The sequence below is a fragment of the Triticum urartu genome, chromosome 2A (assembly GCF_056163025.1).
Source record: "Triticum urartu cultivar PI428250 chromosome 2A, HENAU_Tu73, whole genome shotgun sequence".
In the NCBI taxonomy this organism is placed as follows: domain Eukaryota; kingdom Viridiplantae; phylum Streptophyta; class Magnoliopsida; order Poales; family Poaceae; genus Triticum; species Triticum urartu.
Window position 1 is genome coordinate 290250464 of NC_141874.1, and position 27064 is coordinate 290277527.

Consider the following 27064-nt stretch of genomic DNA (forward strand, 5'->3'; position numbering starts at 1 on the left):
AGCTCCACCCCACTACCTTCTCCTATACATAAGCTTAAATAGTCTTGATCTCGCGGGTGTGAGATTGCTGAGTCCTCGTGACTCACGGATACCTCCAAACAGTTTGCAGGTGCCGATGATACCAGTGCAGGTGTTACTACCAAGCTCAAGTGGGAGCTCGATAAAGATTTTGGTCGTTATTCCGTGTCTTTTTCGGTTGATCAATAGTGGACCCCAGTTGGGACGATCGAGGATCTAGCATTTGAGGTTGTCTTTTTTTTTTGGTTCCGTAATCGGATCTTGATTGTATTCTCGATGATGTATGTTTAACTTGTTATTTGTGTGAAATGGTGATTGTAAGCCAACTCTTTATCCCATTCTTATTCAATACATGAAATTGTGTGAAGATTACCCCACTTGCGACTAAATCATCATGCGGTTATGTCTATAAGTCGCGCCTCGACACGTGAGAGATATAACCACATCATAGATGTTACACCCATCTTCAACTTTCAAAAAGAAAAACAACCCACCTTCAAAAAGTGTTGCATCACACAGACTTGATTGGGCTCGATGCAGGCAACCAAACTCGCCCTTATGCGTGAGCCAGTCCGACGGTTTCCGAGGGCACCGTTGTGCATCTGGCGCGGTGGCGCCGGTCATTGCCCTTTTATTCACCACTCTCTTCTGGCCCCGGGGGCCCCACACGTCAGCACCGTGGCGCGGCTGAGACTCCCATCTCCGTTCCAGGACAACACTTTCCTTCCCACAATCCCACTTCGCCACCAACGGCGAACCCGCCAATCTCCCCTGCCTCAACCGGGCCATTGGAGACCGGGGTTTCGCTTCGCTCGTAAACCCTAATCTAGTCCACCTTTCGCCAATCCAGTCCAGTACCTCGACGGTCAGCCTCTCCGATCCCACCCGATGCCCCGACCTCGACCCCGCGGGCGGGGCAAAACCAGATCCGGCTCGCAAAGGATGGATCCCGAAGAGGGCACCACACCACCGGCTCCGGAACAGGTGGCGTGTGATCCGTCGCAAGAAGAGAGTGCGGCGCCGGTGGTCGAAGAGAGGGCAGACACTGACGCGGTAGCGGGAGAAGACCAAGGGGCGAGTGAGAACGAGGCGGAACGGACACGCGAAGAGCTCGAGCGGACGGTCACGGAGCTCAGCATCCAGAACGAGTACCTCAAGTCCCAGATCGCCGGTGCTCAGCAGCTGGCGAATAGCGCCGAGGTGGGAATAGGCAGTGGGAGGGAAGACGAGGATGACTCCGAGCTCGTTAGGAGCTTGAAGGAGCAGGTCGAAAGGCTTAGCAAGGAGGTTCAAGAGCAAAAACAGACGCAGAAGGTTGCGGAGGCGGCCCTCGAGCACGTCAATATGTCCTACGCCGAGGCGGACGACAAGGTTCAGGAGCTCACGGCGAAGCTCAACCAAGGTTAGTTGCTACCCTCCCCGACGCTTTGATATTGGTCTGGTTGCGGAACTTGGAATGCCGTGGTTGATCGGCCCGATTCTTCTAGTTCTGTGGGCGAGCATTAAAACTGCCCACACATTCGGGCGCAGCTATGGCGGCCCACACGACCTTGTGGCAACTGCTCACCCCCACCTTGTGAGCGGGAATGCGTGTGTAATCAACTTTAGTTGCCATGTGTAATTAACTATAGTTGCCATGTCTGCCATGTATCATTAAATATAGTTGTCATGTGTAACTAATTGGAGTTGCCAAGTGTGGTCAAACCATAGTTGCCATGTATGGTCAACTATAGTTGTCGTGTTTGTTTAACTAGTTGCCACATATGCACATTGTGTAACTAATTGGAGTTGCCACGTGTGGTTAAACCATAGTTTTCATGTATGGTCAACCATAGTTGCCGTGTGTGATTAACTACTTGCCAAATATGCACAACTGTAGTTGCCATCTATCACCTTGCGAGTGTCATGTGGGCGAAGAGCAGTTTCACCTACACGTTCGGGCGAGGAGCGCCCACACGTGGCACTAAATGATAACGCCCACATGACGCTGGGTGCTTACGTGGCTCTCGACCCAGATGGCAACTGCTTCAATATTCGTGCAAATGGATCGAACGGCATCGACTGCGTTTGGGCCATGTTGATAAGTGCCACACGTGTGGGCGTTATCATTTAGGCTAGTTTTTCCTGCTCCAGTTTTCCAAACTTGTTTAAACCATTTAGCTTGAGATTATTATGCTTCTCTGAATAATGGCAATATCGACTTCTGGACCTTTTTTGCTTGATCAGAATGCACCTTTTTATGTGTAATGTGGCCAGCGCTTTTTTGCTTCCTGTCGTTGCACATTTCCCTTTTTTATAGAATCCAAATCATCATTCATTCCCATGTATGTAGCTCAACTGAAGATTGAAAAAGAACTAAAGGAACGAGATGACAAATATGTTGAGTTGGATACTAAGTTCCAGAGGCTTCACAAGCGTGCGAAAAACCGTATACAAGATATACAGAAGGTAACCACTTCAAGCTTTCTGTACATTAACTTGAGAATAGTGGTTGCATCACTTTCTAAAATTTATGCATTCAGTTTGGAAATCACTCGATGTCTGCTCAAGAATTTGCGCGAGTTATAATTTTTGATTTTTTTAATGACGTCCCTGAAGAGATATATGGACTGGAATATCACCAAAGAACTCGCCATGGACAGGGGCATGGAAGTTAGCTATCCACGTGCTAGAACTATGAGTTGGTTTCGAGATAATATAACCATGAGTTGTTGTTTCTTGTTCATTCGTGACACGGTTTTCTTTCTTAACAGGAAAAAGATGATCTGGAAGCTCGGTTTAATGAGATTAATCAGAAGGCTATGGAAACTGCTTCTCTACAGCTAGCGGCACAACAGGAACTGGAACGTGCTCGTCACCAGGCTAGTGATGCTTTACGGGCAATGGATGCTGAAAGACAGCAACTGCGGACTGTGAACAACAAGTGAGTAATGTACTGGTCTCACTGTACAATGTTGTCGTGTACATGACTTAAGGTACAACGGTGCTAGCCGCCAGATGGAGAGGGGGCCATCTATTTAATGATGTACAATTTAGAATATATAGCTAGCTAAAGGGCAGAGATGTAGCAGGGATTTGAGGGACTTGGGTAATGTACTTGATCTATCTTTTGCTTAATCTCAGTCACAATATGGCAACCTCTTATACAGAGCCCCACTGCCTTAGAACCTCCTAACTACTGTAAATGCCTTTTCAACTTCTAGATATGAGGTTAGGAATGAGACTGAGTTGACCTACTGGCCCAGTTCACTCAACTGGGGGATCAATTCCCACTCAATTTTTACTTCACTTTGTGCACAAAACTCTTAAATTAGTGAAGCAACTAATATGGGTGGATCAGCCCAACACGCCCAGCTTGCATCCGTAAACAAGACTAATAATGTTGCAACCTTTCTTATATAGAGCCGCCCCACCATAAACCAAGTAAAACCTCCCAACTACTAGAGATGCCATTCAACTGCTAGTTATAGGCACGACGAAACTTTGTTGACCTACTGGCCCAGCCACCACACTGGTGGATCAGTCGCCACCAATTTTTACTTTACTTTGTGAACAAACTCAGTGAAGAAATAATTAGCGCCCAACCCGCCCAGCTTGCGTAGTTAGATAAGATTCTATCTTTTAAAGAGTAAAATGCACTTGAGGTCGATAAGCTCACCTTCCAAATCTGCTGCTCTCCGCACCGCCACGATGTCAGGCACCAAGCAAGCCTGCACACGAGGTGATCCAGGGAAAGAGAAGCCACTGGTGAGAGTCCATTAATCTGTGGAGGTGGCGTGGCGATGTTTTCTGGCAGGCTGGATTTGGAGAAGAATTGGTCGTTGGCGATGAGCGGGGCTACTCCCCTCTGTTGATGACAGTCTTGGATCCTTTGGTGCTTCCAAATTTGGTTGCTGCAGTCAATATCCTCTCCTACCCTGGATTTGGGAGGTTGGGTTGTCACCTACATCACGCAGCAAAACAAGAAAGGAACACGCTAGACTGATGGAGCAAGCAGCCTAGCTTACAGTTACTCCTTCCGTCCGACAATATAAGATTGTTTTGCAAACTATGTTAGCTTGCAAAATGATCTTATATTATGGGACGGAGGGAGTAGTGTTTAGTGGTGGTAATTGACATGATGGTAAACTGAGTCAATCTGGATTCAGATAAACGGTGTTAGGGAAGTAGCAACTTGTATTTCGGGGTGGCCCTAGGCCAGTATATATACACGTACAAGTGTGGTACAACATGCAGAAAACCCCTTACAAAAAAGGGCAACCCGGCGCACTTAACCCTGCTTGCGCAGGGTCTGGGGAAGAGTCTGACCACTTGGGGTCTTTAGCATGCAACTTTTCCCTACATTTCTGTAAGAGGCTGTTTCCAGGACTCGAACCTGTGACCTCATGGTCACAAGGCAACAGCTTCACAGGCGCCAAGGCCCCCCTTCAAAAAAACCTTTATAGAACGGGGAAAATACAAAAGGGTACACGACTAAATATATATAACTCTAACCCCCCTTGGAATTCATAGCGGAACAGGTTAAGGGGGTGATTGTTAGAGTTAACCTTGTTATTTAGTTTTCATCATATTTTGTTTCATGCATATAGTTGAGTCATGCCGCTAGGAGCTGTGGCTGTGTACGACGTCTGAGATGTGATTCACGCTACACATGCAAAGCTACTACTATTAGTTAGTTGCATGCATAGATTAGTTAGTGGCTTAGTGCATGCATGAGCTGTTTGTTGGGCAGCTGGGTCATACTAGATAAAGGAGAGAATCCAGGGATTAGTTAGCTGGACATGCTCGTACGTGGTATGGTGGCCGAGTGTGGCGGTCGGGATAGGCGTGCGTGTGGCCATCTCCTGTGTATATATGTTGCATTGAGTAAATGAAAGAGAGACCGAGTGGGCTGAGGGAAAAGATGTAGCGCCTATGCTCTCACCGGGAGATATAAGCAAAGCTAGCAGAGTGAGGTGTGTGCGTGTGTTCCCTGGTCACATGTGTTCTTGTGACAAACCATAGAAGAGAGAGCTTGAGGTAGAAGAAGAAGCGGCGCTGCGAGGAGAGGCGACGCCAACAAGAAAGACATTCTTAACATCAAGCTGAGTCACAGACCCATGGCGAATAGAGGCCACAACAAGAAGTGTGCGAACAGTGGTCATATGGGCCACATGAGAAGTCTCGTGCAATCACGACCATGCTCGCGCTGAAAGAACATGTAATAAACACTTAAGAGAATCATTAGAGCGAGTCTTAACCTTGTAGGCCCACTTACAAGTGATGGAATGAACATGTGAAAGAAGAGAAACAAAATCCCATGTAATGGTGCGCTCAATAGCATCAATCTCCTTGGCCATCGCAAATTGCCATTCGGGATGAACAACATCATGACAAGTCTGCTCAAGAACAACAACGTTAGCGCTTGGAAAACTAAGGCGGTCTACATGCGGAAGCGGATGAGCACACAAGCGATAAGTTGGCTGAGACGAGGAAGAACAACATCACGATAAGAAGTCGGCTCAAGAACAGCAACGTTAGCGCTTGGAAAATCAAGGCGGTTAACAAGCGGAAGCGGATGAGCACGCAAGCGATAAGTTGGCTGAGACGAGGAAGATGGCACATTAGAAGTAGATGGCGCATAGACCTTGTCAGCTTCGGCCGTGCGCTGTCCACGGAAAAACCGCTCACACATATAGATCCAACCAAGAGGATCGACCGAACCATCATACATAGGGAAGTTGAGCTTGTGGAAGCGAACGCCAGAACCGGAACCTGAGCCGAGGTGGTTGTTAGGTAGAGGCGGAAGGGAGGTGATGGGTGGGGTGGATCCATAGATGGGTTGTGTAGGGGGGTGCGGCCATAGCGGCGTATGAAATCGGTTCACGGGTGGAGACATGAAGGCGGTAGAGGTGGCGGTGAAAATCTGCTGCCGCTGGTGATGGTAGGGCGGCTGCAGGTAGGTGGGTGGCAACATTGGGGGTGGGATTTGGGCTGTAGGGTGAGGGTGCCAGGTGGCCCAGATTGATATTAGGGGTGGCTGTGGCGAGTAAGGAGATTGCTGTTGGTGGGAAAAGGGTGCTGGCGGCTGATGGTGGTTGGCAACAAAAGTGAGGGGGTGGTGGGGGTGGACAATCTGCCCGGCTGGTGGAAGTCCGGTGGCAGCGGTGGCGGCGATTTCTCCCGCTGGAGAAGGAGACACCAGAGGTGTTGGTGAGGGGGAGCACCAGAGTCGAGTCATCATTGGGGAGGAGGGCCGGGCTTGCGGAGGTGGCGTCATGGGCGGCTGCTGCAGTCGTGGAATCTGGAGACGGGGGCACGACAGACAGCCGTTGCTTGAGTCCCGTCAAGAGCTGCACCATGTCGGCAAGGAGCGCCTGATCCTCCGCTCGTTGGAGTGCTAAGGCCTCCAATTGCTTTGTGATGATGTTCATCAGCTCCACAGCCTCGATCTCAATTTCATTGTCCGCCATCATAGATGGATCTGATACCAAATTGGAAGAACTAATACTGACCTAACCCTAATTACTGAAAAGTAGATAAAAGTAAACAACAAAGGGTCGGCTCCTTAATATAATTGGCCAACAAGCCGGAAATCTATTCAAACTCTAATAGAATCTCTAAACTGACAAGACTCTTTCCTAACATGGGCTGGTCCACATAACAATCTTGAGTCATATGGAAAGATGCTCTAATATCAAGAATCCACACATATGTACCTGCCTGTGTACAAGGTGGTCTCATAATGCCAGAAGAGTCGCTAGAAGAACGAGCAGAACTTGTCAATGGAGAATCGGAAGATGCAACTAGCATGCATCGAAGTCGCGCAACCTCCTGCTCAGTCAGGGGCTCATATGAGGATGTTGACGTAGAGGCACTTGATAATGGAGAGCCGGAGGCAGTCAGCTGGCCGCGAAGTCGCACAATCTTCTGCTCACTGAAGGACGCAACCGGCGTAGTCAACATAGCAACATCGACAAAGGAGTGGCCACCGCCTCCTGTGGAGGCCGCTGGAGGAGGCGGTTTAGCATGACCAGTATCTTATGCAGAAGCCGGTGCATGAGACGAGGTCGCATGTAGACAAGCACCAAGGGCCAAGGGAAGGCGCGTGTGTGAGGCGTAGTCGATGGAGCGAGATGCACCAAAAATGCTGTTGAAGTCGCGAGAGGAGTCGAGGTAGAGCGACAATCACCATGTGTGGAGGTCGCAAAGAGCGACCACCATGACCTTATGTAGAAGTCGCTGTAGAGCGACTAGCACAACCTACGAAAGACGCCAAAGGGGACGACGTCACAGGCGGACAAGCACCAAGCATTGAGAGGCGGCGCATGTGCGAGACATGATTAGTGTAGGGAACACCGTCAAAAATCAGCGGGCAACAAGGAGGGAAACTGTGCCCAATGAAGACATTGCACCTTTTCTCTCTTCTCTCTTTTTACTTACTTTTATTTGTAATCAGTCGATCCAACCGAACAGAACACAATATCCTGGGCAGACTGCTCGATGGAGGAGGACAGGCGGCGGCTGGCTGAACCGAAATAGGAAACAATCCGTGCACTTCGAATCAGACACTATACCATGAACAACAGTTAGTAGCAGCAGGTATTGGCTTGTAGCAACCAGTAGCATGGCCAGCAAGCCACAATAGAGCAGTAGCAGCCTGCGCCGTCGTACACGGGGCAGTAGCATGCATGCGGAAGCCGGCGGACGAGGCGAATGCACGGAACAACAGCCTCACACACGAGAAGCCGACGATGGACGACAGGATGCTGGCGGACCAGGCGAAGGCGACGGCAGATAGGCGAAGGGCGGGACGGCGGACGAGGTTGAGATCGGCGCATCGGCGGAGGACTATGCGGAGGCTGCAAACGTATGCGGAGAGAAGTGGTCAATCTAGCTGATTTAGGACAGTACGACGGTTGTGTCTTGGAGAAGGAAACGGGAAGGCATGGGCAAGAAGGCGGTGGCGTGAGAATTTGGATCGAGGGTAAGCAGTACAAGATCGACCAGAGACACGAGTTGTGACCTAGAAGGGAAAAAAACTAGGCTCTAATACCATGTTAGGGAAATAGCAACTTGTATTTCCAGGTGGCCATAGGCCAGTATATATAGAACGGGGAAAATACAAAGGGGTACACTGGTAAATATATATAACTCTTAACAAACAGAAACCACAGCTAGCTAATAAAACTTTCTAGTGCCTTAGCATGTAGAGGACGATGAAGCGGGGGAGCATGGCCTGAATGTCGAACAGGATGAGCTTGCCGCCACCTCGTAACTCTGTTTGCCGTCGGCGCTGCAGCGTGAGTCAGCATGCATGCTCTACGTGTCCTTGAAGCACGCCACTGTCTGCTCCCAAAAGAGCTTCTGCTGGGACATGTACGCGCTGCATGACCGCTTGCAACGAGGCCACCCTTCTTCTCCTTTCGCCATGTAAACACAACACTTAGCTTCACCTGTCCTCCGCAATTCCATTTCGCCCAGCTCACCACTACTCGTCATTCTTCTCTAGCTCCCTATCACTTCCCATGGCTCCACGCTCTACTCTCTGTTTTCAAGAAAACTGAATAGTCAATATGCACTCTATATCTGGTGCCATTTGCCACCTGACCCTGGCCCAGCAGGCCTCGTTATCATCGAGAGAACAGCAGGAGGTAGAGATGATTGCACGGAGCAACTGTACGACAATACAAGCACCGTGTCCTGTGATAAGATGGTCAGGGCAGGGAGAGAAGAACAGCGGCAGTGCATGCTGCGCAGGATGCACCGTGGGTGGAATATTTGGGACTAAAGTGGACCCCACACAGCTGGCAATATTTATGCACATACCATCTTGCAAAGTTAACAACACATTCCACTTTTGTTCTTGTGCGTGCGTTTGGGGAGGGGGGGGGGGTATATTACGTGTCACATGTTCATATCTGGTACTCTTGCACAATCAGCCATTGTTCAAAATGTTGGCCGATTAATCCCTACTCGGTGGTGTTAAGGAGTATTAGTATTGGTCTAGGAGTCCTTATTAGTCTATGTTTAGTTTTCTTGCACCTCAAGTCACGTGTAATATATATATGCCCCTTGGGCCTTCAATAAAGTTAAGTTGCTTTCCTAACATGGTATTAGAGCTTTAGGTTTTTTTTTCCGCACGCGCAACTCGTGCTGATCCGATCTAATCTTGCGCCGCCACCAACCCCCTCTTGGCCGGACGCTGCCTCCCCTCGCCATGCCGCCATCTTCCTCTGGACATCTCGCGCTGCCCTCCCTCCTTCACGTGCCCTGCCCGGGTCCTCCCTGGTCAATGCTGCCTCCAGATCAGGCTGGTTTGGCACCCTCCAGAGATCGGGTTGGATCAGTCAATACCGTCGCGCAGGATCCCATCGCCCTAAAGATCGCCGCCACCTCGGTCAACGTCGCCCCCGTGCAGGGCTCCTGTGCTCGTGCTGGCTGCTCTCCAAGTCTGCCACCGGGACGATCGGCCCTCCCGCGAAGACTGTCGCCGCCGCGTGACGACCACCATCCCGATTCATCAGCCGCTGCTTTCTGCATGCATTTTCCCGTGTGCAGCCGCTTCTCACTCGCGTGCGTCCGCTCATGCAGCCGTGCAGGTGTTCCTCTCCTGCTTTTGCTTCCGTGTGCGTGGCTGCTGCTATCTCCTACTATATTGGCTGCTGCTGCAGCATGCTTGTCTGCGCTGGCTGCTGCTAAACCTCGTAGCACTCATGCATCTCTGCTTGCTCCTCTTTGCTGCTCTTTGTCGGCATCTTACATGCACGACTTCCTTCATAATCTCTTTTGCTAACACAATGGCTTCGTCGTCTTCATCTAGTGTGTGCTTCCTAGCTTTCTAGTTTTTAGTTTATTTTCTGTTGCGTCCATCAAATCCGTTGATATTGTGTTTCTCATGTCATGTGAGTCCACCATACCTATGTCCGTCAGCCTTTTTCTGGCCATTGTCCTCTCTAGGATTTCTGTGGCCTCTCTTTGCATTGTTGATCTAAGCCCATTCTCTTGCCGCCGTGCTTCTTTCGCTATCGGTTTTCATGGGCCATGATTCTTTAAGCAATGCTTCATTCTCTTGATGTGCCATCTTCTTTCATCAACCCATCTTCTCTTGATACTTCTCTTGTATCTTCTATCGATGGGGTGTCTTCCTCTGATGTGCCATCTCTTCGTTATCCCCTTTGGTGACTCGACAGGTTTTGAAGACTCTTCATGCTATGACGACACTCTCAAGACGCGGATTTGGATTATCATTTTTTTAGTATTACACTTCTTCAAATGCAAGCTATTGCATATGCTTTGCATTCGAGGGGGGGGGGGGGTGTTAAGGAGTATTAGTATTGGTCTAGGAGTCCTTATTAGTCTATGTTTAGTTTTCTTGCACCTCAAGTCATGTGTAATATATATATGCCCCTTGGGCCTTCAATAAAGTTAAGTTGCTTTCCTAACAGGTGGGTCACTGAGTAGCCGACTAACTGTCCGATTCCCCTATTAATCCCCTACTCGCCAGCCAACCGAGCAGTTACCAGTAAATGATCTCCTTAATGTTGCAACCAACTCATCAAATCTCATGCTTATCTTCTGCAATAGGCATGCTAATTAAACAATATCTTTGTCTTACTACTATATGCAAATCATAGGTTAAGATGTAATTTTGACGAGACACGGCTTGCTTTGGAGGCCAGGAATAATGCCCTTGAGAAATTGCAACAGTCAATGCTTGAAAAAGAGCAGGTACGTACATGTATAAAAAGGGCTTAATAATTTCTCGTTGTTTGAATTGTGGGAAATGTGATCATGTTCTTAAAACAGAAGCGAACATAATCAGTCACATGATCTTGAAGGATAAAAGAGTTGCAGGGGTATACACTTCGAATTCTGAAAATCGTATTAGTACTTCATAGGAGTAAGTGCCAACTGCCAAGATCTCCTACAAAGGTGGAAATGGGGGATAGGTGATGCTGAATGCTGATCGAGTGAAAATAATTGCGTGTTTGGTTGTGTTGCTGAGATTTGTTTAGTTATTTCTCATACTCTGAGTATGCTGAAATAACCAAACAAGATATTAATGTATGCGTACCTTTGGATGTGTATAGTTGATGCTCATGATCGGAGTTAACAATAGTTATTCTGATGAGCTAAAATAATCTGAAGTGGACTAATGTGATGTCTATAAAGATGCTAGAACAAATCCAAAGATCAATGCAGTCTGCGGAAGAAAAGAGGCATGCATCAGTTTCAGAGCTTTCTGCTAAGCATCGCAAGGTAAGGAAAGAGAAGCAGGAAGGACATTTGTAAATGTGAATATGCAAGTATTAGTATTTAGGGTAATCCAATCTGGCTTCTTTCTTCTCTTAAGCAATTAGAGAGCTTGGAGGCACAGCTAGCTGAGGTTTCTGCAGAGAGGACAAAGGCATCCAAAACTATTCAATCACTGCAGGTATTAATTCGAGTGAAAAGTTATCTTTGTGCAGCATTGTATCATAGACTAAGTTATATCCTGTGTCTGCCACTTGAGTGTTTTCAAACATTACTGTTTTCTTATGTGATACGTTGTTGTCAAAGTATTCTCTAGCTGAAGAAGATAAGCCTCAACATGCTGGGAATAAGAGGTGGATTAAATAGAACATCCATTGTCTATTGGAATATTTGATTTATAGTTAAACTGTTCCAGATGGTACTCGCGGAGAAAGATTCAAAAATAACCGGAATTGAAGCAGCATCAACCGGTGAAGCTGCCCGGCTTAAAGCTACCTTGGAGGAGATTAAAGGCGAGCTTACTCATTTAAAGGACCAACATGTATGTCAGCCTATCTTGTACCAACTCTTCCCATTGATAGTTTTTAATATATTAGACACCAAACTTGTAGGCATCTTCAATATCAATAGCACATATGCTGATTATTATCTTGTGGAAACAGTGAGCATCCAGAAATTGTGGTAAAAATACTATTTATTCACATATGCTGATCATTTTTAGTGGTTAGCCTAAGTTCAAATTTTGAAACAGCTATAGTTCACAAGAACTTGCCATGTTACTTCATGTTCTGTCCATGTAACCTTGTTTCTGAGTATACCTACCTGCCTGGCTTGATTTAGTTTCTGTCTTGTAGATTAACTCACCCTATGAGTTTGTTCAATCAACTTATTAAAATGTCGAGTAGGTAGTATTTTTTGTCACCATGCATCAGTAGAATATTTTAGACTTTAGTTAACTTCCCCTTAAAACAGCTTTTACTGCTGTATGGTTAACACATTTTTTTATGATGTCTTGGAGTTGGAGGCACTAACCAAAATTGTCCCAACTGATAATCATTCAGGAAAAAGAAAGACAAAGCTGGGAAGCCGAATGTGAATCCCTTAGAGAAAAATTGGAAGCATTGGAAAGTGCGCGCTTTAGATCTGAGATAGAATCTGCCAAATTTAGAAGTAAGTCTGCCCCAAACTTTCTATTTTAATTTTGGAGTAATACATTTATACAGATATTTGGATATTCTGCAGATCAATTGGAATCAGAGTTGTCAACGCAAAATCAATTGCTTCAAAACAAAGATTCGGATCTAATTTCTGCGAAGGAGGAGGTGCATTTTATTTTAAATCTTATCTTATCCAAAAGTTTGTACCTGCACTGGAAGCTTTCTGTCCCTACTTCGTAGAAGTTAGGTACTGATAACACAGGTCCTACCTCCTGGCACCACCATTGGTTCTTAAGTCGGTGACAACATAATACTTTATCCGCTGTGGTTTGGATTTGCTGCGAAGGTCGTATGGGTAGTTTGGTAGAGGAGACAGACACCCAGTTTGGCGATATTTATAATAAGTTGGGGATGGAATATATAAGAGATTACTGTAGCGGAGACCCTGGCAGTATAATAAGTAGGAACCCAAATTCCCCACCCAAGTGAGCTAGGCTCACTTCTTTAGAAGAGATTTTTGGTGCTTGCCTTGTAATTATAATGCTGACTCTTTTGTATGGATATAGGATGCAACCAATACACTGGACTCTTTAACACGTTCAAACTTCTAAGATATGGATTCATAACACTGTAACTAATTGACTTTGTTCATATTCCAACCGGACTCGTCTTGGTTAACACTTCCTAACACGTGATGGTTGCACCAGTTAGCTCTGCATGTCTGGGTATTTTTCTTGATGGTATGTTCCATAGTTGACAGCTCTGATAGCCAGAGTATGAGTCCATAACAATATAATGCATCGTTGCCTCATGCATTGCAAGTTGGTTGTGTTCCAAATGGTGGACCTGAGGACTTTCCAAGGGTTGCGGTTTAGGATGGAGTACAGAGGCAGTAACACAATAAAATAAACATGGAGTTCCTCTGAACTCATCAGGTAAGTACTTAATTAATAGTATAAGCTGCAATATTTCTGTTTGGACCGAAGATGGCGACCTGTACCAGTTCTGCAGTTAAGAGGTCAGCCAAGAATAGCAGAGCTAGCCGGAGTATAGGGAGAAGCATGTTTGGATATGTGTTTACAAGGGTTTATTCACAGATAGGCTGGTAAAAAAAGGTAGCCGGAAAAGAGGTGAGTAGAAGTTGATGAAATGTCTGTCTAGTATAACTTTAATAGGTAACAAAACCTGACAGTGCCTTTACTATGAGAGATTGAACTAGTGAGGAACCACTGTGTCTATTTTCCTTAGTGTTCTGGTTATGCGATGATTCTTTTTAAGCCTAAAATGGCATAGGATATATTATTGACCCAGTTATTACGACACTGCCTTGTGTTTAAAAGCTTCACTGACTTGCAGATGCGAAGACATCATTTAAACATGCTGTAACTAGCACTTATGACAAGAACTCAAAATTTAGCATTTTAAACTTTGCAGATCAGTCGACTAGAAAGTGAGTTTTCCGCGTACAAGATCCGTGCACATGCACTTTTGCAAAGGAAGGATGCTGAGTTGAGCGCAGCTCAAAATTCAGATGTTCTTAAAGCACATGAAGAAGCAATAAGAGTATGCCATCAATTGTTTGGTAGATGTGTAATGTAACCAAATATGTCACAACTTATTTAATCAATCACCAGTGCTGTAATGTAGGAAGCTGAAAAGGAGGTGGCAGCTGCCTTAGAAGAACGAGATGAAGCGATCCAGGACCTTCAAGTTGCTCAATGCAGGCATAGTGAAGAGATTGAGGCAAGGTATATCAGCTTAACTTCGTTGATGTTCTTAAATTGAAATGACGTCCATAACTAAAATGGTTATGCTTCCGGAAATTCTTCCAAGATACTACTTGGTGGTTACTGAATTACTCTTTAGTGATCTAAAACGTCTTATATTTGTTTACAGAGGGAGTATTATTTAAAAAATGAACTAACTTCCTAGCCTGTGTATAGTAGTAGCCCACCTTGTTTGTAATACTACTAATTGTGACAAAAAAATCCGAATGGTATTCAGAGCACTACTAGAGTCGCTTGACTAATCTATGAGTCAGTACTTGGGTCTCAGCTGGACATCCTGACTCGACTGATTGGACTAGTCGAGAGTTGTTGACCTGTTGGCTGTTGCTGATTAGTCAAGTATAAGTAGTCGCTTGACATATTGTGCTGTGCACGGATAGAGTGTGTTCATGTCGGTCCGTGCCCACTCCGAAGGGGATACGCCTCCGATCGAGCCCAGGGGATCAAACCTAATGCGTTCAGTAGTATCTTGTAAGTAGCAGACTAGCAGTATGTAGAGATGAGCAGTATCTAGCATGTGCAGTGCGTACATGTACTCATATCAGCTGTGCGACATGTACTCATATCAGCTTCTTATGAAGTTATGATTCGCTTCTGGGTTCCGCTTGAGCATGTACTTTCTTACAAGTGCCTCTAATAATCTGATAGCAAGATGTTTTTTTAACGGAAATAGCAAAATGTTGTGCTTCTGGTTCAGTATGTAGCCATATACTGTTGTTCCCTCCTCCAGTTTTTTACTGTAAAAGACCAGCAGTGTGGTATTTGTATCAAGTATGGTCTTATGACTGGCAGTCGACCAGTTGAGATTGGTCATAGTAGTCATCATGAGTCGAGACTACTTTAGACACTTAGACCTGTCTGCCTTGGCACTACTCCTGTAAGCTGATGCACGGTGATACCATCAATTTATTTTCTGCAAGCAGTTTTTAGTTTGAGAAACATTTTACCTTTACTTAATTTCCTTCCAGGGATTTGGGTCTTGCGGAGTTGGACAAAAAACTGAAGAATGTCATGAAAAAATTAGATTATGTTACCTCTCAATTTCTCTCAGAAAAAGAATCATGGGAGAAAAAATTGGCAAGTGTAGAGGAAAGCTGGAGATGTAAGAGGACTTCAGTGTATTTTCAGAATTCTTTCCCTTTCTCTTTAATGAGGTTCGTTGAACAAATGTATGAACATGGATAATGCAGTAAAATGTGAGTCTATGAAGGGTCAAAGCAATGGCCATGTTGAAGACCACCTTCAGAAGAACCTAGGGGAATGGACACTGAAGTATGAGAAATTGAAGGTTGTTTCCTGCCCTGTGGCATGACTTGTATGACTGAATGTGGTCTTTCCATTCAGTATTTTAATATATTCTTGATTTTTTTAGGAAGAGCATGAATCGTTCCGTGATATTTCTGATAGAATGATTGAAGAGAAGGAACGGGAGATAGCTAAACTTCTCAATGCAAACAAGGATCTTCATCATTCTTTAGAGGCTAAAGCAGCAGTGAGTTATTCTATTAAGCCCATTCATTGCTACCTTTGTTTGCTATATTGAAGCAGGAAAAAGGGAATGAATGGTGGGCACTCCCTGTTATGTTTGTTCTCACATGTTTTTTCGTTTCTATGTACTTGTTGGAAATTCATGTGCAACAGCTAAGAAGGACCCACTGTTAGCTGGTGATTTGCATCATTCATAAAAAGTCCTTTTTACTCCCTTCAGAGTATCGATGTTGTTCGGATGACCCCAAACATTTTTTGGTTCACTTTCCTTGTCCCAAGTTTTATACCGTTCCCTTGACCTCTCATTTTGCATGTATTTTTCATGGCACCGTCTTTTGTCCATGTATCCATCCAAGGCTCAGCCTACAAACACCGTCTTTTGTCCATGCAGCTCAACGGCAGAAGTTCCTCTAAATCACACAAATGAACATATTAACCATCAGATTATGCCACACGAGATCCTAGCAATTGGATTTATTTTTCTTACTCTCTCTCTCTCTCTCTCTGTGATCGAGTGGAACCACATTCTGCTCTCTGATCTCGAGTCTGAGGAAAACCGGAGCCTTGCGCACCTTCATTGTTGCCTCCGATCGAGAAACTTCCCCATGAACCTAATCTGGTTGATGCCCACATTCCACAAACAGGTCTAGGTTCTCACAAAGAGGTCTAGTCTCTCAACTCGACCGTGTCCCATGGAGGAGAGTGACCATGTAACTGTGAAGTGAGATTGACGCCATCGTCGCCGGAGTCACAGCAGGTGTCTGTTTCAGGTGCGCTGTTGGATGAGTGATGTGCGCACCAATGGCGTAGGTTTACTTGGGGCGACTCCAAGTGTTGAACAAAAGACAAGCACAGCCATTTGTTTTGACACAAGTATTCCAGAGACTTCACATTCTAAACTTTCGACTGTGCTACGGCTTGGCTCTTTCTGCTTTGAGGTTTCGCCGATGGAGCCGAAGAAGGACGCGGTGAAGCCAAACTTTAGAACCCCTCCAAAGTGCACTAATATTGGTAGTATTTCATGTCCGGTGAAGTACTTCCAGCGTGCAAGCAAATAAGGTGTTTTTTTGTTTTAAATTAGTCATGTGTGATCAGCGTGGCCGGATGATTAATTAGCTTCCTAATTAAAGAATACTAGAATACAAGGGTCCACGTACAAGTCGTGCTAGTTAGTTTGGTTTTTTCTCTCTCTCCGAGATGTAAAAGGAGAGGATCGCCGTGTTTGTTTGAGATATCGAGTTGGTTACTAGTTTAGGCCCTTACGGCTGGTGTGACTAGGATATAAAAGGCAGCGTCGTCAGTTTTGTATGCAGATTAGTTTGGGAAGATTGATTTTCTTATCGAGAGTTACAAGAGAAAAGTCCCGGGTCGGGGGCGTCAATATTCTGAGTTTTTGCGATCCTTGATCGGGGATTGTTGCTGCTGCGCTGTCGTGATTAACCTTGGGTTAATTTCGATGCAAGTCTAATCCTTTGGTTTCATGCTATCTCCTTGATCCAAAGGCCAATTCTTCTTCTACGTCTGCTATCTATTTTTTATCCGACCGTCGTTGCCGCCGTTCTTTGTTGTTTTGCCACTACCGTGAAGGATCGGACCAACCAGCGACTCGTCGTCTAGTCGAGTCTTATCAATGAGGAATCGATGGAGATTCTGATGTTGGGCTTAATATTTCCTGGGATTGAAGGAGGTGGCTGGCTGCAAGTTTGAACCAGTGTTGCAGATCTGGCATGTGGCTGCCAACTCACCACTGGCGCCAGATCTGCAATGGGGATGGAGATGGTGCCGGTGGTGCGGGCTCCAGCAGTGCCGGAGCCAGCTGGTCTTTGGAGCTTGGGCAAGGCTTGTGGCTATGTCAGTGCACTTTTTCCAAGAAACACTATCTTCAACCTAGGTGATCATATGACTCAAATTCCGTGAAGTCACCAGCAACATGTTGAGATGCACCAGAGTCGAGCACCCACTCCGGATCAGTTCTGTGAGCAGCTATTGTGGCCTTTTCAGTGTTGCCTTAATTTGTACAGATAAAATGAGCCAAACTTGGAAGACTAGCGTCCTCCTGGCTATCATGTTGTTCGATCTCACATGTATCCTCTACTTCCTGCATCGCTTCGCCGAGGGGAAACAACAAAGCACACGTGTGCTGTCACATACTTGCTGCACATGTCCACAGCAAACCAACGCCATTCGCCATCGCCTCCTCTGCCTCGTGCAGCTCACACCCGCCTGGCACATGTGTCCTCTTCAGGTCATGGTCTCTTCCTAGCCTTTCATCTCCTACACGCCTTCCTCTTTCCTCCTCTGCGTCACATGAACATCCATCATCCAGCCGCACCGAATCCATGACCTCACCACCTGCCATCTTCCTCCCAGGCAGCCACACACAGCAGCTAGCCCTCCTCGAATAACTGCATGCAGCAGCAACACCTCCAACAGAAGCAGCAGCAACACAGGCACCACCAGCTCCTACTCTACACTTCAAGACAGCAGCAGCAGTAGTTCAGCCCTCAGGAGTGCAAACCAGCAGCAGCAGCAACAGAAACAGCAGCAGCTCCTCCTTTTTCTCTAATCAGCACAGCAGCAGCAGCAGCTCTTAGCAGATGCCCTCAGCAGCAGCAGAACCAGTCGCACTCAATCTTTCCTTCTCCACTGTTTTCTTCTCCCCTTCTCAGCAGCTCCAGCAGTTCCTCACACACACACCACCGCTCCAGCAACAAGAGTCAAACTCAAGCCACCGGAGAAGAGAAGAAGAGGAAGATGTCGGGCCACGGCCACCAGTGTTCCCCACAGCTCGTGTGCAGCCATGCCGTGCGCTCCTCACCAGCCGCCTGCCCGAGCTCGCCTGCTGCATGCCGCAGCTGCCCCGCCGTCGTGCAGGTCCGCCACCGCCTTCCCCCTTCCAGTAGGGCCCTGCTGTCGCCCGCGACTAGGCCGCCTCCTGGTCCGATACCATGTTAAGAGAGGAGGAGAGGCGTACCCCGTGGCTTCAGTGTGGTGTAGCGGCGTTTAGCTCCAGACAGATCGAGTTCCTCTCCTTCTAGCTCGAATACCTCTCTGGGGTATGGACCTGGGCCTCTTGGGCCAACAGTGATGTGCCACACATTCAACAGTTTCAGTTTTGAAAAAAAAGCTTGCAGAGGTGTTGTGCTTTGAATTTTGTATGGGGTTGCTGTTGAATTGTGCATACAAAGGAAAAGGAGCCGAGGGAAGACCAAGGGATTGATCTAACAAAATATACTGCCGAGCAAATAGTTCAGTGTGATGTGATTGAACTTCAACCATGGCCACCATCCTGCAGCTTGAGGACAAGCTGCTAGTCTGGAAAGGGTGTAGTGTTGTGGACACTAGTACGGTGGATGCGGCCAGCAAGAGGGCCAGGGATATTGCAGCAACAGCAGGTCATGTGCTGGGGAAGGAAAGGAGAAGAGTCCTTTAGGGAATGACATTGTATTAGGAAGTTTAGGACTAGGAGTCTCATTCATTAGAAGTCATATTGTGTTAGGAAAGGTCAGTGGCCTAAGCTTCCACTATAAAAGGATGACATGTATCTAGGGTTAAGGCAAGCAAGAACAATCAATCTTATCTCTCCAGTTTATTCTCTTGTCCCAACCTATGTCTACCCAATTCGTCGCAGCCATGCCGTCTGGCTATCTTCAGCATGGTAGTTATCCCATTGTGAATCAAGTTCACAACAGTGAGAGTTTCCTTCTCATATTTCACATTGCAATTACTTGTGAATATATGGAGTTATGTTTTGAAACTGCTGATGAGAGTACTGTATTGATGCTACAGGTCAGCAAACGTGACAATCAAAGCCCAGGTAATTGGTTTTCTCAATACTATATCATTTTCTAATCTCCTTTGTTTTCCCCATCAGTTGAATGGTTAAAATTTGGCACTGTTAACTTTTTTTGCGGATGTTTTGGCACTGTTAACACTATTTGTATTTGCAGGATATGTTAAACAGGATGCACTAAGTATTGAATTGGCTGAGCAGCAAATTCTGGTAATGTTATGTTTCAAATAAACTATTCTCTTAAATGTTCAGTAGGAAATTGTTAGTAAAATGTTGCAAAAATCTAGTGGATATTATCAATTTCTAACCACTGTTCCTGTACTTGGCTATACGAGTGGATTCTCTACCCAGTGGGTAGCTAAGCACGACCTCTATATCATTGGATGTTCTCCATCTCACATTGGCAACTAACTACTTCAAGGTCTTGTTATTGGTCATGTGTGTGTGCCACGTGGCCACAGAGGTGGGGCAGATAGGTACTGTGAATAGCTGGTCATCAGCTGCAATTTGCATAAAAATGATCAACTAAAATGGCATCAAGGGAAAAATAGTCGAATAAAACTTTGTCAAGAATCTATCACACAGCTTAATCAAATTGGCTGAAGAATCCATCACATATTCACACACAGCTAATCCAATAAAACTATATTGAATTCATGCACTATCCAATTACTCCAAAAATCCAAACTGATAGAGAACGGCGGGCAATATATTTCAACACAAACCAGATCCACAGGAGCAGCCACGCAAGGGTTACCAGCATGGTTCCACAAGCTCAGCCCCTGCCCCCCTAGTCCAGGACTGCTGCTGAGCCTTCACTCACCAGGGCCTCATGTCAGGACTGTACCTGTCTCGACAAGGGCCTGATATATTAGTGCCGGTTCAGTTTGTCCAAGCACCTATCAGCCGTCGATCTACGATCTAACGGAAGCTTGAGCCGCGTACTGTCTCGACTTGGGCGGATGTTGGCTGCAGCTCGTTGGCTTTGTATGGCAGCTCAATATTCAAGTGGTCTGATCCGGTCCCCCCCTGGTGTTGGACCTCAGAACCTGTTGGAAAATGTCAGGTTAAAGGTTTGGCCCGTACCTCCCTGGTAGGGTAAAGGGTAACATTTAGGTTCTAGGTTCGGCCCTACCACCTGCAGCTTGTGCTGGGAGCACAACACACCAGTACAGCAGCTTTGTGCTAAAAAAGGGGAGTGCAACAACTAAATCATGACCTGGATTAAGGGCGAAAGACAAAACAAAGAAGGCCACAGGGCTAAAAGGGGCTTGTGCTGAATTTAGAAAACGAACACCTCATGGTCAATGGCATCTTTCTGCTCTTGGCTTGCCATTTGCATCCCGTGCCGGTCGATGTCAATAGCTATGGGAAAGACTTGCAGACCAGCGAGAGAGGAGAGGCGAATTGGAGAGGAACCAGCAGGTGGGCGTGTCGGTGGGAGAGAGGAGAGGCAGAGATGGTAGAGGAACCAGCGGGGACGTGCTGATGGGAGAGAGAAGAGGCAGATGGTAAAAAACCTGCAGGGGGTGTGCCAGTGTGCTTACTCCGGTGGCCGGCCGGCTACCTGCGATCTGCATCTTGCGACAGTGGCGGCGGCGGCTGTGTGTTGCGGATGTGTGTGTGTGGCTGGGTCATAAGGGTTAGTCCCTACTGGAACCTACTGGTTTTGCGAGCCAGAAGGTTACCCTATTGGTAACAAACCCAGGTGCAGCTCACCAGGGCCAATGGGCCGAACCAGACCACGTGAATCTTGAAAGGCAGCACCGATGCCATCTTCCTCTCCGGCTCACACGAGCTCCAGCAAACTCCCAAGAAACCGAAGTCCGAGCTAGTTACATGTATTTAATTGGACATTTGATCTGTAATTTTGCACCCTTGTGATGATGTCCTAGTGTTTTACCTATTCTTTCTTTTCAGTTACACATTCAAGTTATAACACCTCGCTAATCAACAATACTTTGATGAAAACGGGTAACAACGGGGATACGACATCTCACAGTTCTCAGCTTACAATTGTGTACATTTCAGCTTCTTGCACGGCAACAAGCACAAAGGGAAGAAGAATTGAGTCAGTCACATAGGCATATCTTGGCGCTTCAAGTCAGTTTCAGCTTAGCAGACATTTTCGGTGGTTCTGTTCTTTCATTTTTGGTGTGAACTAAATTTGTTCTTTGCATTGTTCAGCAAGAAGTTGAAGATCTTGAGCGTGAAAACCGTCTTCATGATCAACAGGTGACTTTGAATCTTTCCCTTTTCACACCTAAATTAGTTGTGTAGCTTTGATTGGATGTGCTGATTAATTTAAAAACACAAGATGATCATTCTAGTCATGGTATGTTAAATATGATTTAGTTTTGCAAAATGTGTACCGTATTTTCCAAATATAGTGTGGTATGTGTGTTGACTTTATTCATGGAGTAAAATCAGCAAAACTACATGTATAATGAACTGTCACAAAACTGCGCATTGAAGGTTTCATTTCACTAAACTACACATGGATGGTGCCTGCTAGTGAGTGTATTGTCATCAGTCACGGGGTGGGCAGGGCAGGGCAGGAATTGAAATCAATTATCTACGACCATATTATAACATATAGTTTAAGGGGGAGGCAGCTCAGGCTTTCCATATAGTTTACGTGTGAGGCAGCTCAGGCTTTCAAGGAGAGGGTTACTATGGAGGACTCTTGGGAGGAAGGAGGAGATACAAACTATATGTCGATTAAGATGCCGACTTGCGTTTGGAAGGTGGCTTCAGAGGAGTTTGGGGTAACCAGGGGAAGTCAAAGCGAAGCTAAAGACACCTAGAGGTGGAACAATGATGTCCAGAAGGCTATTAAGGAGAAGAAAGATTGTTTCAGACACATATACCTGGATAGGAGTGCAGACAACATAGAGAAGCACAAGGTGGCAAAGAAGACCACAAAGCGAGCTCTGAGTGAAGCTAAGGGGTAGGGCATATGAGGACCTCTACCGACATTTAAACACTAGGGAGGGCGAAAGGGACATCTATAAGATGGCCAAGATCCGAGAAAGGAAGACGAGGGATGTCAAACAAGTCAAATGCATCGAGGATGGAGAAGATCGACTTCTGGTGAAGGACGAGGAGATCAAGAATAGATGGCGACAGTACTTTAACAAACTGTTCAGTGGAGAGACTGAGAGCTCCGCCATTGAGCTGGACTACTCCTTTGATGATACCAACATGCGGCGAATCCAGGGAGGCTTGAAAAAGGATTAAAGGAGGCAAGGCGATGGGTCATGATTGTATGCCAATTGAGGTGTGGAGATGCCTTGAATACAATTAATATGGCTAACTAAGCTTTTCAACCTCATTTGACAAACAAGATGCTCGAAGAATGGAGGCAGAGTATATTAGTACCAACCTTCAAGAATAAGGGGGGTGTTCAAAGCTGTGCTAATTACCATGGAATTAAGCTGCTGAGCCATACAATGAAGCTATGAGAGTCGTTGAGCACCGCTTAAGAAGAGGAGTGACCAAAAATCTGTTTGGTTTCATGCCTGGGAGGTTGACATGAAAGTCGTTTTGTTGGGAGATACAAGGAGCAAAAGAAGGACTGCATATGGTGTTCATTGACATGGAGAAGGCCCAAGGTAAGATACAGTGAAATGTCATGTGGTGGGCCTTGGACAAACACTCGTCAAAGTGTTCGAGCAAGTGATGGCGACAGTGATACTTACAAAGAGCATACTTTGTTGGTGAAGTCCCAACAAAGTGCATTACCTTCATCAAGGACATGTATGATAATGTTGTGACAAGTGTTCGAACAAGTGATGGCGACACTAATACTTACAAATTAGAATAGGACTTCACCAACGGTCAACTTTGAGCCCTTATCTTATTGCTTTGGTGATGGATGAGGTCACAAGGAATATACAAGGAGATACCCCATGGTGTATGCTCTTTGCGGATGACGTGGTTGCTAGTCGACGATAGTCGGACAAGGGTTATTAGAAAGTTAGAGCTATGGAGACAGACTTTGGAATTGAAAAGTTTTAGGCTTAGTAGAACTAAAACTGAGTACATGAGGTGCAGTTTCAGTACTACTAGGCACGAGAAGGAGGTTGGCCTTGATGGGCATGCGGTACCACAAAAGGACACCTTTTGATATTTGGGGTCATTGCTGCAGAAGGACGGTGATGTCGATGAAGATGTGAGCCATGGAATCAAAGCCAGATGGAGCTACTGGCGTCCTCTGTGACAAGAGAGCGCGACAAAAGCTAAAGGGCAGGTTCTATAGGACGGTGATTCGACCCGTGAATTTTTATGGCGCAGAATGTTGGCCAACTAAAAGGCGACATGTCCAACAGTTAGATGTAGCAGATATGCGTATCCTGAGATGGATATGTGGCTTCACAAGAAAGGCCTGGTCTGGAATGATGATATATGTGATAGAGTTGGGACTTGGGGTAGCACCAATTGAAGAGGAATTTGTCCAACATTGTCTGAGTGGTTTGGGCATGTACAACACAGGCCTCCAGAAGCGCCGGTGCATAGAGGAAAGATAAAGCGTGCTGAAAATGTGAGGAGAGATCAGGTTAGACCAAAACTTGACATGGGGGGAATCCGTTACGAGAGACTTGAGGGATTGAAATATCACCAAAGAACTAGCCTTGGACAGGGGTGAGTGGAAGTTAGTTATCCACAGGCCAGAACCATAACTAAGTTTCGAGATCTCATGGGTTTCAATTCTAGCCCACTCCAACTTGTTCGGAATTGAAAGGCTTTGGTGTTTGTATGTCATAACATACCACAGTTGATATAGAAAATAATGGTCTCATAAACAATGTTTCTTCAATTCATGTCACAACTTTTTTGCGAGTTTGATTTAATTGTCAAACATTGCCTGTCTCCTAGTTAGCTGGAGTTCTGATTACTGCAATAATAAAACAAGCAGAATAAAAAGCACAATCAACATAATTGAGCTTGGCATGAATTAGCCTCAGGTGCAGGCAAAAGCCAAGTGGTTTTAGTTCTGTGGAATATGACCTTCAATAAGTAGTTTTCTGAATAAAATCTTCATTGTATACTTTTGTGACAGTTTTCCATTATATGTGTAGTTTTTTGTGGAATTAAATCATATTTTTATACTGCTGTTCCTAATTCTGAAGTACCACTCAAGCCTATTTGTCTCCAACAGTAGTTCGGCAGTAACTATTACTCAGTGTGCTGCACTCAAGTGATATGGAAGTCATGCTCCTATATTATCTGTTCCTTGATGCTGTTCTGGTCAAATTTTATTTATCTAACTAACCTTGCTGAAACTGATAGTGAAAATTTTGGTATTAACTGTTGTCACATTATTCGTGTTGTGATTAATTTTCGGGTCATTATTCTTTGTGATACATTCTTAGAAGTATGAAAGATGTCCTATTCTTATTTTATCACGTGAACATTGGAGTGCAGTAGGCTAATAGAAGCTTTGTCTCTAGGCCGTTAAGTTGCACAATATTCCTTGTTCTGTGGGATTCTCGTGGAATCCAGCGATGGGAGTCAGTGAAGTCATGAATATGTAACAACAGTTTATGTACATGTATTGTGTACTGTTTAATCATTTATAATTGATTGAACTAGACACATGCTTCCTGCATTTCACAAAATTATATTCATATAGTTTGTGCCCCCTTCCCCTTTTGCTATTCGGTCAATGCAGTGATGAGTTGAATAAAATACAGAACTAAGACCTTATATTTATCAAAAATATCTTTCACCCTTTTTGTGTTCCGATGAAATTTGTAATCTTTACATGACTTGTTATTGGTGCGAGGCCTTCAGTTGGATGCCTGATCTATTGAAATTCTGTATTTCAGGAAGCAATGTTGAAGGCTGAGCTTCGGAATATGGAGAGATCACAAAAGCGAGAAGGAGTAGATATGACATACCTAAAAAATGTGATCTTAAAGCTTCTTGAAACAGGTATCTGGAACTTTTTATTGCTTATTTTGCTGTTGATTGGCAGATGATATGAAACATCGACTTGGTATCTTTTACACAGGGGAGGTGGGGGCCTTGCTGCCCGTGGTTGCGATGCTACTACAGTTCAGCCCTGACGAGGTACTTGTGTACTAGTATATATAAAATGTTTTATCTTAGTGTCCTAGCTTGTAACCTCTGATATGGTGTTTAATTAGTACTCCTTCCGTCCCAAAATAAGTGTCTCAACTTTAGTACAACTTTGTACTAACTACAAGACACCTATTTTGGGACAGATGGAGTACAAATTAGCTCTAGAAGGCCTTAGATCCTATATTATTCTTTTTTTTTGAGAATCGATCCTATATAATTCTAGCACATGGTTAAGTTACTCAAATATTAAGGTCACAGGGAAGTGTTTTATTCGGATAACACTGTTAAACATCATGTGACATGTCTATAGTGTAGAATTGGAGAGTACATTCTAGACTGGACAGTTATAATTCCTATAGCATAATATAGATATTAAAAGCCACACTTAGGAAAACCCCATCCTTCTCAAACTTGTACTCAGCATATAAGCATTAACTAACTGTCATTATGATTATGGTAGAGTTCATCTAATCACCTTGAACAAGGACCTGGGTCTATCATCTATGGATTTCTGCTTCCATCCTGCTGACATGGGTTTAGTTTTGGGAGTGTTTTTTTTGTTGTTGTTACAAGTACTGAGAATTTATCTTGCTTCCATGCCCGGTATAAAGTTTTCAATGATATCTTGGTTGGAAATTATCTGCAACAGGAATGACTGTTATAAGACTGATATTAAAATACCAATTATGCCAAGTTGACATTCTTAACCTTGGCAGCTCAATAAATGCCAACATGGCGTCCTCTCAAATGTCGCTTCCTTACCAGCTACAGCATTGTCAGATGGTGGATCGACACCAAACTCATTCTTTGGAAGATTCACATTCTAATACCGGTGCAAGATGTTGGTTTTGATTATCCATATTTTAGCAGAGGTAGATATTTACATTCATGGGGTGATCCAAAATCCCAGCGATTTTACTGATTGTGAAAGGTGACATTCTTTTGTTTGCATGCTTCTCATCTCTTCTTACCTTTCGTAAAGTAGTGTATATTATATAAATAGAAAACCATAACTATCTATATATGTACTTTCAATACAAGCATTCATTCTCAAAGGGAACATTATTTTTGATTTCTCGCTCTGGATATTTAGATTCAAAGACATTGCACTACGAGACGCCGACAGATCCTGGCTTAATTGTCTCTCCTCTAGTCTTGATCCCCTCTTGTAATGTACTCCCTCTGACGGAGGGAATACTTCCTTACAAAAACGTTTTATATTATGGACCGGAGGGAGTAACAACTATGAGCGGTAATATATTCAGGTGCGGAAGCTCTCTCTTCCGGTGACCGTTCAAAAAAGGGAAGGTAGTCAAAAAAGGAAAAGAATTAGTGGGATCCGCAGGTCATGGTTTTCGTACAAACCGTCGTACATGTATGAGCATTCTAGAATCATGCTAATTTGGAAATTTTAGATTTAGTGGTCTATGTGTGTTTTCTAGAATGAGCACTGAATACTAGTAAAATCGCAGTATTATCATCTTTATGATTAGTCTACG

General features: G+C 45.1%; 1 protein-coding gene across 1 annotated transcript; it reads left to right on the forward strand.

The window, feature by feature from the left end:
• The first annotated feature begins 689 nt into the window (after window positions 1-689).
• ATGRIP (Golgi-localized GRIP domain-containing protein) lies at window positions 690-26637 on the forward strand. The gene is made up of 21 exons (XM_048700246.2): window positions 690-1420; window positions 2351-2466; window positions 2772-2941; window positions 10635-10728; window positions 11173-11259; window positions 11354-11434; window positions 11669-11794; window positions 12315-12423; window positions 12496-12575; window positions 13845-13973; window positions 14058-14158; window positions 15166-15299; window positions 15388-15485; window positions 15570-15689; window positions 19475-19502; window positions 19636-19688; window positions 21510-21581; window positions 21666-21713; window positions 25310-25415; window positions 25495-25553; window positions 26282-26637. The coding sequence occupies exons 1-21, from the start codon at window positions 907-909 to the stop codon at window positions 26390-26392; spliced, it is 2436 nt and encodes an 811-aa protein (XP_048556203.1). The 5' UTR covers window positions 690-906; the 3' UTR covers window positions 26393-26637.
• The last annotated feature ends 427 nt before the right edge of the window (window positions 26638-27064 follow it).